The sequence below is a fragment of the Excalfactoria chinensis genome, chromosome 5 (genome assembly GCF_039878825.1).
Source record: "Excalfactoria chinensis isolate bCotChi1 chromosome 5, bCotChi1.hap2, whole genome shotgun sequence".
Taxonomy (NCBI): domain Eukaryota; kingdom Metazoa; phylum Chordata; class Aves; order Galliformes; family Phasianidae; genus Excalfactoria; species Excalfactoria chinensis.
In genome coordinates, this window is record NC_092829.1 from 37,323,716 (window position 1) to 37,335,199 (window position 11,484).

The following is an 11,484-nucleotide window of genomic DNA, read 5'->3' on the forward strand; positions in this document are numbered from 1 at the left end:
GAAGTAACTAGGCTGAGGCCAGTGACCAAGAGCTTGGATGATAAATGCACATACACCACATAACAAATAATGTTAACAATCATATAAAATTATTGATTATAATTATTTATATATTGTAGACGCAAAGACAGTGTATAAATTGACATAATATGACAAACTAATGATGATTTTCTTTGGGCATATGTGAATGCATTCATGTTTGTGTTCTAATTGACTTAGGAATTCTTAATCTTCAAGATATCAATATTTTTAATGAACAACTATTCCCTGACAGGGAACACGCACATGGAACAGTATGTATGAGAAATGTAGATGTAACTCAGTAATCCTCCTTTCTTCCTCAGGAGAAGCGTATGTCAAAGGCAACGGAAGTAATGATGCAGTATGTGGAAAATCTGAAAAGAACTTATGAAAAAGATCATGCTGAACTAATGGAGTTTAAGAAACTTGCTAATCAGAATTCTAGCAGAAACTATGGTGCATCTGGTAAAAACAAACAAAAAAATCCTCTAGTGCTTGTCTTTCCTGTGTACAGAGAGGTATCTAGTGCTATTAATGATAAGAGGTGTAACATGAAACGTGTTCTATAGAAATAGATTTTAAATATATATGCATATAACACCTAAGTTATTGCAAATAAACCACGCTTAATGTTATATCACAGTAACTCAAAATCACTGTCACTTACTGTATTATGATTAGATCTGATGAAATCTGTAGTGAACTCTTACATGCGCTGCTTGCACAGTTTTAATGCATCTGCTTCTGAAATGACAGTTGGTAGCAAAGCCTAATTACTTAAAAATACATCTTTTTTGCCAACTTTTCCTTCTTGCTTTCAGGACAGAAATTCAAATATGAGTATTTTCTTTAAAAAAAAAAAAAAAACAAACAAAAAAACAAAAAACTAGTATGAAGAGGTAATTATTGGGCTTTTTTATGATGTCAGTATGAATAGTAATGGGATTTTTTGTGTGTATGTTGTCTTTTGTTATTTCATATTTCTGCTACAGATGTAAATAGGGCCAGAACTATATGACAGATAAACAGGCAGTCATAATAGGCATTGTGCAAATATAGCATGTCTGAGTTTAAAATGCTGACAAGGACTATATTAATTCTATTTATAGATACTTATGTATCTAAGACTGTTTCTTCTGTACTGTTTTTAAGCAGAAGATGGAGTACCTCGTTCATCTAGATCCATGTCTCTTACTGTTGGAAAGGTATTTTTGCAATATCTATGTACATTCAAACTTAATAGTCTGTATTCAAAAATTACCATAGTACCACAGAGTTTACCACAGTAAATTCTCAATATTGTTCATCTATTCTAGTGGAAATGTATCCATGCTTTTTAATTTTAGATGCCTGATTAGGAATGACTTTATGCTTCTATGCGATAACACTAATGCTCGCTGTGAATCATAAAGAGACCTATTTATTTATGAATAGTAATATTTCAGGCCAACTATGTGTGCTGTAGGTAATGACATAGGTCCAATGGGTAGTTCAGTGAGAAACCTGAACTTTGGAACAAAGCTTTCTATTTAATGAGGGAGTCCAGGATTATATCATTTTGACTGTCTTAAGAATTGCAATCGTGTTTAGAAGACAGATGTGTAAATAGTAATTTGAAGTAGTTTTAAGTTACCATCAAAATATCTCATTTGGCTTGACAACGTACTGAAATAGGGAGATTGCCTCAGATTGTTGTGTACCTTAACATTGTTTTACACATTTTTTAATTTTTTTAAATTTTTTCTGGTTCAGTACTTCCAAGAGTATTGGAGTCCAAGTTTATTTAAAATCTCCTAAATTGACCAGCAATTTGGGAGACCTGAGTCCCAGTTTGACTGCTCTGAAATCTGGTGAAGAGAAGCATTATTGAGTCTAGTATTTCTATTCATATTTTTACTCTTCTCTTGGCTGTAGTTCTTCAGGTTTTGTTATTCCTATCACTTCTAAGTGCTGAGTAAGAAGAATTCACTCTCCTGTGAAGTTTTTCAGGAACACATTATGTGGACCTCTGTCATTAATTAATAGGTATAGTTGGTTTTGTCTAGAACCAGGATCATGGAGTAGTTGATCCCACATGTATATTCAGTAAACCTTTATTTAACTCCTTTTCTGTAAAGTCGTATAGAGCAGAATCTTAGAAAAGTATGTATATACACTAAGATGAAGCCCGTAGATGCTATAGGTACTTGGTTGGGTTTTTTTTTTTACTCCTTGGGATGCATAGATTTCACCAATTGCCTATCATATGGTAAGGTACTTGGCTTTTTAACTAATGACAGCAAAAGCTTAAATTATCTTAAATGTACTTGAGTTATGTGCTGTGTAGGGCTAGCATATGTATATTGATTTTGAGGCTTTTGGAAATGTAATCAATGCCTCATAGCCTCTAATGAGAATTGAAGACACCAATTCAGAACATCCCTCTTATGTCACTTCACCTATTGAACTTTCAGAGTGGAGGGGAAAATGAACAGCATCCTTGTGCAAAGCCTCATCCTTCTCCAAGCACTTGCCATACCACAGTACTATATGAAGTTCTGGGGAAGACCACAGCCCTAGCAGTAGCATAATTTTGCTGCCAAATCTTTCTTCCCCCCAGGGTTTGGTGCGGGCATTAAGATACATTTTTGCCGCACATATTAACTTGCAGAACTTTTCTTCAACCTATTTTATTGTATGATAGATAAAATGTTCTTTACCACAGAATATGCCTCGGAGGCGAGTCAGCGTTGCTGTTGTTCCTAAATTTAACTCCTTAAACATTCCTGGTCAGTCACCAACAGCTTCACCTATCCCTTCAATGCCATCCCTGGTAAGTAAAACTCACAATTTAAAGACAGACTTTTTTGTTTAAAATACTTTTGCATAGACCAAGCCATAGTTATTAAAAATGTAAGCTTTTTCATTGGTTAAATTTGACTCCATCCTAATGAAAGGATGGAGAAAAGCAATCCTCCTGTGTTAAGGGACTATTTTATTGTTTAGTGATCAATAGATGAAGAAGAATTAGAGAGGATACTATCTGGGGTGGGGGGAAGCATTGTTGAGGTTCAATATCATTAGTTTTGAAGTCCATTGTTTACTGTGGTTAAAAGGAGTAATTTGTGGGCTCTTTGATAAAGATACTCTGCTAGTGGATGAGAGGAGGAAACCTAAGTAGCATACTGATTTTGTTGTTTTAGGTTTATTCATGGATGTAGCATTTATTGTTGTTTTTCAATTTACAGTCTGAATCACCTAGCAATGGAAAAAGCAATCTAACATCTAGTCCTGTTCTGCCAGCTGTTTTAGAGAAGTGAGTTTTCACTACCTATTGAATGCTAGTATGAAATGAAAATGTTGCTGGTATACAGCTTCAGTGTTTTGTGACAGAAAATATACCAATGCATAAGGTATTGAAATAGTGTCACAATACTGACCCAAACTGATTCAAGACCTGTTAACTGTATTTAAGTCTATCACCATTATATTGGGTTTTTTTTGTGTGTCCAAAGAATATACAAGCAGTATCTGTGAACTAAGTTTTGCTTGCTACAATCCATCAGCCACTGCTATTCAATAAATATAAAATGCAGCAGAAGATTGTACAACTGAGTATGCATACCTTTGGAACTCAGTAAAACTAAGAGTATCACATGTAATGCAAGTGGATTTTCTTTTAATATATTTATTACAAAGCATTCATGCTGATTGGCCATGATCTACTTTTGGTATGTATATTCTTAAGCTTAACTATTCTAGTAATCAAAGTTTGTGCCTTGTCTGTGTGTTACAAGCTGATAAGAATCACACAGTGAAATGTCTGATATTCAGGATCATGTAGGTTTCAAAATTTGTGTTTAAAATATATGAAATTAAAAAGTATAATTTATCATAATACTAGATAATTAGAATTCTGTATATGTCAATACAATGGCTGTTTTTTCTTTTCTTTTCTTCTTTTTCTTTTTTTTTCTTTTTTTTTTTTTTTTTTTAAGAGCAAAGTGAATTGAACACTTAGATAAAGTAAAGCATTCAGTTTGAGATTTTATTTTTAACAACTGTATGGCCTGAGAAGAAGTTTGTATTTTAAAACAGTACTTGAATCTCTATCTCATATGAATGAGGGGATTGTTTTTCAGGCCAGTACCTCAACACCTACATTTTTCTAAAACCTATAAATTGAAAGATTTCTTAAATTAAAATATGTGCCCTTTTGACAGTTGTGTTACTACCATTAGTGCAGACACACTGTCATCATGTAGTTATATGAGTTGTTCCATGGGTTTAAGTAGTTCCAGTTTGACATCAAAATAGTAGTTACGTCAACAAGAAAGGCAGAGGATTTCAGTGCTGGAAAGCCACTGGTTGTCACAATTCAACAGAATTCTGCAAGGTTTGGGCCGTCTTTTGAAACTGCACAGAAATTCTTAAATTAAAAAAGCTCTGAGCCCAAATGAAAATAAGGATGTGTCAATATGAAAAATTAAAAATGATGATATGAAAATGATATGAAAATCCAATGCTCTCAGATGACATCAATCAACATTAATTTATCTGTCAAATAGCCAGATTCATAAAACTGGAATGGGATCTGCTGCTGAGCTTATTAAAGCTCATCTTTGCTAAATTTGCTCAGTTCTAACTGTATCACATAAACTTTCTGACCCAGTCATAATAAAATGAGGGCACATGAGCAGTGCATAAAGAGAGCAATATTCAATAGCTTATCTTTAGGTTAAACACAGTGTTTACTTAGGAAAAATTTTATTGACAGAAGGTATGTGTGTGTTTATATTTGTTTTTACTTGTGTGTAAGATGAGTATAAATTTCAGTTTACTATAAAGTCAGTAAAGTACTTAAGAGGCATATAAGAGAAATGTTTTATTAAAATAATATTTGCAATTATTTCTACTCTTTTTTCCTCTGCTGTAGCAGAGACAATTTTTAGAAAGTCAAAAGAGGAAATATGTTTGTTTTTTTTTAATTTTTTTTTTATAATGAAAAATAAATGCCATAGACACACCATGAAACAATTTTTTTTTTTTAAAGGAAATAAACATAATAATTACTAGTTCTAAGTTATTTATGAAACTAAAATTTTGCCAAGTATTTACTACTTCTTTTGCAAAACATTTATCCAACATACATTAAAGTGAAAAATTGCAGATTTTCCTTCAAAGATAGGTTTGGGATAATTGTTAATGGATCAGGAGTTATACAAGCTGATCTTTTTCTTGGTGGTATACTCCAAATACAAAGATTTCAGCAGCTCTGGTTTTGCTTTCATTTTCTCTTTTGTCTTAGCAGTGGAAAGACAAATGGAGAGCCTGACTGTGAAACCTCTACTTCTGCACTGACACAGAGCGGGCTGGAAGAGATCAATCCTGAAACTAAAGCCAAGATAGAAGAGGAAGCATATAACAAAGGGTGGGAATATCTTATGAGAATAAAATTTTAAATATGTGCCACTGGACGTATTTTTGTAGTGTAATTCTAAATGAAAAATGAGCGATGTTACTGATATGACTCCTAGAAGACTGTCCCAACTAAAGCAATATGGGAAACAACATGAGTTAACGTAACTTTTGACTTCATTGCAGTTGTTTGCTTTCATATTTTATTTATGTTAGCCTGTCTGGGAGAGAGACAATTATAATCAGAGATTCTGAGTTGGATGGTTGTTCATGTGTTGATAGCGTTCACCTTCATGATGGGATATCCCAAATTTTCTAAAATTTTCTAAAATTCATATTCTGAAAGGTGTTCACGAAAGTGATTAACATGATCTTAAATTTTGCATGGAAGTCATATTGTTTGTGTGGCAAAGTGCTTTACAAAACATGCACTGTAGCAGTTAATAGCTTCAGCATCTGTCTGTTTCTGAGTGCCAAGCTTAGAAATATTTGAAGGAAAAAGCTGTGAACCCACTCTGCAGGATCCAACAAATCATTTACCTTCAGTCTAAATTTGTCTGTTTTCCAGAATTTGAATCTGTTTTCCAGAATATAATAACTAATAGCTGTTTAGAATGAGTAAGAAGAACAGTTAACAAAAATACAAAGCAATTTCTTTACAATAGACAGACATTCTACTCTGCAGAGGATTATAATCATTTTTTTCCTTTTTCATGATAAATTTGCTAATAGAGCTAATGTAATCATCTATTAAGTGAGGATGGCTATGTGGTATAGTCATAGCTCATCTTTTGTCCTGTTCCAGTTCTACAAAAACGGAGTTATTTGTGTTTTATCGCATGTAGCAAAATATAAAGCCAGTTTTTCATCACATAGGAATGCGCTTATACAGCATACTAGACTAAGAAAAATCATTTGTTTTAAAGCTATCAGGAAGGCTTGAAAAAAAACAAGGAACTACAGGACCTGAAGGAAGAAGATGAGGAGACGCCAAAAGAAAGTCATGATGAACATGAAGAAAGTGAAAATGACAGTGAGATAAAAAGCCTGAAAAGCAGGTGAGACACTGGTATAACATGACCATATGGCAGGAGATGCTCTGTATTTGTGGTACCAATCAAATGTGCCTTATGCTATTATTTTAGTGTGTTTTCTTCCAGTCTAGGGAAGGATATTTGCACTAACTAGTTTCACAAATTTATTTATTCCACGTAAGTACAACTGCAAAATGCAAAATTTTTGTTTTTAAAATTTTGGTTAAATTTTTTTGTTCATGTTTGCATGTCAAAATGCTTCATCTTGATGGGGGCATGTTTTGAGGTAAAAATATTCCACAGATGTTCTTTAGATGATAAATGAATCACTCTGTAGCATGTCATCTCAAGAAAGTTGTACTTCAGGAATCTGATGCCTTTCTTTGTGCATGTGTCATTTCCAAAATATCATAATCAGTCTATCCACACCAGAGTGCATTCAGTAGGTGTGTTCACAAGGGGAATGTAGGTTAACATGAACTCTTCAGCTATGTTGGACTCCCTGTGATTTGGACAGGCAGATGCTCGCTCCCTCTAGAACCTCTATAAACACTTCAGAACAGCACTATGATGGAAAGCTTTCAGCAGAGGGACACATTTATTACATTCATCGGTACTCAATGCTCTTTGAGTACAGCCTGAATTTTGTATACTCTGCTTTATCATACCTGAAGCATTTGTGCTTAACTGAAAATCTTTTCTACATTCTCAGCTTTTTTTTTTTTTTTTTCTTTGGAGTTGATTGAGTTTTCTATATGGTTCTATCAACCTTGTTTAATATCCTTCCATTTCCTATGTTTTAAAAAAAGACTTATGCATTACAGAGGAATTCAATGTTGGACAAAGCAAATAAAATATCCAATCCCAATCTAAGGGAGGGAGCTTTACCTGATCCCAGAGGACTGTTTCCAAGATTATTATGATTATAAATGTCTATTAATTTGAAATTCCAGCCATGTTCAGAAGGATAGCCATCTCATTAGTCGTGAAAATCTTAGGAGGAAATGATTAGGACAAATTATGATGTTCGTAGCTTGCTCAGTTAAGCTAAACAAGGCAGAATTTTTAATTGTGTCAAGTTCAGAGATTTGCCAGTTGGCAGGTAGGAGAAAGAGAAGCCAGTGTTATTGTTTGGTAACTGAATACAGTCATCTTGCAGATATCGCCCATATTTGTATGTGCAACAGCTCTTGAAAGAGCAACTGTGTTCTTTCCTATGTTTTTCTTTGGAAGAAAAGTAACACACGATAGATCTATGAAACTCCTCAAATTTACAAGCTTAAGGTAAATGATTTGCATATTATTAACATATAATGGTATCCTTTTCATTTTACAGCAGACTTGAAGTCATCATTAATTATTTATATATACTGTACCCCAAACTCTGTAAACACTGGAATGTGGTATGGCTTGTAGTGGCTGCGATAATCATTTTTGCCGTGGTGTTGGGAGTCTACCATTCGTACAGCTCCTGTGATGAAGTATCAGAGAAACCTGAAGGGAAAGCCAGCTGTTCTGCTGCCCATCAATATTCCTGGTGGAACTCAGGATTTCAACACGAGCAACGCACTGAATAACAAAGCAACACCATGTACTTATGGTACCTGAGAGAGCACAGTATTAGAACACTGTTGTTAAAGGTAGTGCTTAGTCATCTTTACAGTTGTCACCTGTTACATCTGTTACACAAGTGAGTTACTCCACCCCATCAAAATAATAATCTGATAAATAATTATTTTTATCCTCTTAATGTAAATGACTGATTCAAATAATACTGAATCATGATAGGGTTTTGGCAGTAAGCAGCAACCAGCAGGCAATTAAGAGAAAAATTTGCACAAGATGTTAACATTTCTCCTATGATTTCGAAGGCTATGACTAAAACTATATTTGCAGTTACTGTTTCACTTTGCAATTCCTGAATTCATTGTGTTGTTGTTGACGTATTAATGACATTTTTGTCCTTGAATTTTAAAAGAGTAATTATTATTTTTTTTGTTGTTCATGAGTTTTGTGTAGAAATAAGGCCAATGGAAGGCTAAAGTTATTTTGTCAGACAAAATGTCTTGCGGATTCCTTAGTTTCATGAAGGGAATTATCTGTATGCAAGTACATTCATATGTGTGTTTTATGATATACTTTAAAACTAGGACCGTCTCTGTTTTTTTAATGGGATATACAACAAAACCTAAAATGAGGTCTAGGTGGCACTGTTGGTATCATCCAATAGATTCAGGATCTACTGATGTTAGTGTGGGCTCGTCTTCTTTTGGTGTAAAGTCTGAAGCTCAAGCTAACTATCAAAGAAAAAAGATTTCTAGCAGACAGAAATTTAGTTTGCATATTTATTTCTAATAACAAATGTCCTGCTGGTGAACTGTTTGTTGCATCTTTAGCTAAATCTTTCTTACAAGAAAATTACATGGAGGAATGAGGAGGAAAAAAAAAAAAGTTAGCTCACTGCAAGCTTTGGGGGAAATCCATCTATATGCAGTTGGGAGGTTTTTATTGCATATATAGTACTTGGGTTTTTTTGGATGAATATAGAGTGTTTAAGGAAGTTCTAAAAGGATAATGGGAAAGTGTCATTTGGTCTAAAATTGTAATTGCTAAATAAGACAGAAGAGAGTTTCTTGCTAATTACTTGCTGTATATTTGATTCAGTTAAAATACCTGACAATGAAGAATCACTGTGACATTTCCCATACTGCTACTATGTAAAGGAACTTACAGGTGACTCTTTCAATATTCATTTATTAGAACCAGCTTCTTCAACTTAAAAGTATTCAGAAGTAACATTGATAACATCATAATGCAATAAAAGGCAAATAGTCCTGAAGGTTCAGAATCCATTATGTCAAACATTGTGATACATACTTTATGTGAATACAGACATTTTGGAGCATACTGAGGAAAAATAGATGTCTGTAATTGAATTAATTTGTTCTTATTCACCTTTGCACTGATGTTGATCCAACACCTTATTTTAGTACTTTCAGAATGTTATTGATCTCAATAAGACTCTTCAACTGCTTAATGTTGAGTGTGTGCAAAGGTTTTGTTGGCCAGAGTGTGGACAGGGTCTTCATCCTCTTTTGGAACTCAGCACAATGAATTTTCATGGACTTGGTCCACAAGGCAAAGTAGTTGTATTAATTAGAGCTGAGCTACTTGCAATGTTTGAGGCGAATATAATTTAACCAAAAAGGTGTTATGGGGAGTGGATTGAGAGGAGCAAGGGATTTCTATAAGGATTAAATGATGAGAATGAAGTTGATGAAAATATGTATAGTCTTAATTAATGCACCTACTGTGAGAAAACTGTCTAGCAAAAATAATGAACCACGGTGACTAACAGCACATTAAATACTTTTGTTTTTCAGTTAATTAGTGAAGACACGTTTTTGGATAGAAAACTAGGTTGTGGACAAAACCTATTCTAAATATAGCTGCTTTCCATTGAATATTAGTTTTCTTTATCTGCTTAAAAAAAGAAAAAGAAAACACAGACACGCACACAATCTCTTCTGAGTTCAGAGATCACAAGAAGAAATAGATCTACTATTTATGCCTTTAACACTGAAATAGATTTCTTGAGGTGCAATATTTATTTTTTGCTTAAACAAGACACGTTTATTGTTTCTCCTGCACAGCACAAATGTTTCTAGTCAAAGGAATTTTAAAAGGGCACTGTTTTTGTGTATCATATTTAAATCTGTAACGTTGTAAGATTTTGCACCAGTGTGCTGGTATTGTACTGTATAGTATCACATACTTGAGTTTTGAAATAAAAGTACAGTTTCAAAGTCCTCACTGTTGCTACCTTAAAGATTTATCTTTCACATGCACTCTGTATGCATATTAATGCAAATGTTCTTCTGAAATGCCATTGCCTTTTCTACGCTGCATAATGTAGTGTCACATTATACATACAAAAGTTCTTGTTCTTAGTCTTTCAGTTATTCAGAAAAATTATGTAGAAGAGCAAGCAACTCCCTTTTCTATAGAGAAGATGTTTGTTGCTAAGCAGGGTCAACCTCATCATATCCTAAAAATGAGAGAGGATGCTGAAATATCCTGGAGAGAGTTTAACTCCTGCTTCAGAGAGTGGCTGTTTGTCTTTGAGGAGATAGAGGACTGCAGAGGAGATAAAGGAGACTAAGTGAAAGGTTAGGATTCTTTATTTGAGTTGTGTTCTTGTTGTCTTGGAAAGTCTGGGAAGCAAGGGCTTTGTGGATAGATGAACTGCCAGATCAGTGGGAAGGTCTCGAGCACAAATTTCACTGCTGAATTTCTGGTGGTCTGCTTCAGGGAGATAAAATCTGGGACAAAGATGATCTTGAAAGAAATTGTTGCTACCAATTAAAGAGACCCTGATATTTGTATTTGCCACATATACATCTTTTTCCACTTCATTTGTTTCTGTTCCTATTTTTCAGGCCTCAGGTATCTTTTAGAAATGATTGCAGAGAATAGATAAGATTGTTCTCCCCAGACCAAAAGTTTTCTGTATAACAGTCTTTCTATCATCATTCTATTTTTAGTTCATTTCATAATCTTTATTCTTAAAAACCATGTTGAAGGAGCTTATATTTTTGTTTAGCTTAACCAAGTTGTTTATGTCATTTTTTTTCCAGCTAAAAATCCAATTAAACATCAATAACAAGGACGGAGTTTGACAAAGGAACTTTGCCACAGTGAGAACAATAGGCATAAGGCAGTAAACTTTGAAAAGACAATTAGCATGCAGTTTTAAAATACCTCTCTTCAGAAATCCAACTTTTGAAATAAGTTTTCATAGCAGGAAATATTTAGCAGTTCAAGGCTATGGAGATGGTAAGGTTTTGTTTAATATTATTTTACAGTTGCAAACCACTAATCCATGAGAACAGCAGAATAACTGGTAGTTTCTCCCACATCATGAATGCAAGTGAATCCACTTAGAGCTTTGTTGAAAGTCTGACTGCAGTACTGCAGATTGCCATCATTATGTGTAGATGCATGTAAGTATAGTAAAGCAGAGATATAATTA

General features: G+C 33.9%; 1 protein-coding gene across 1 annotated transcript in view; it reads left to right on the forward strand.

Moving 5' to 3' along the window:
* Window positions 1-10,253, forward strand: part of IRAG1 (inositol 1,4,5-triphosphate receptor associated 1) — a 55,037-nt gene extending 44,784 nt beyond the window's left edge. Inside the window, exons 20-26 of the mRNA XM_072338945.1 lie at window positions 345-486; window positions 1,174-1,226; window positions 2,726-2,833; window positions 3,249-3,316; window positions 5,312-5,431; window positions 6,345-6,476; window positions 7,789-10,253. Coding sequence (XP_072195046.1) covers window positions 345-486; window positions 1,174-1,226; window positions 2,726-2,833; window positions 3,249-3,316; window positions 5,312-5,431; window positions 6,345-6,476; window positions 7,789-8,029 — 864 coding nt within the window. The 3' untranslated portion in view covers window positions 8,030-10,253. The remainder of the gene's footprint in view (window positions 1-344; window positions 487-1,173; window positions 1,227-2,725; window positions 2,834-3,248; window positions 3,317-5,311; window positions 5,432-6,344; window positions 6,477-7,788) is intronic.
* The last annotated feature ends 1,231 nt before the right edge of the window (window positions 10,254-11,484 follow it).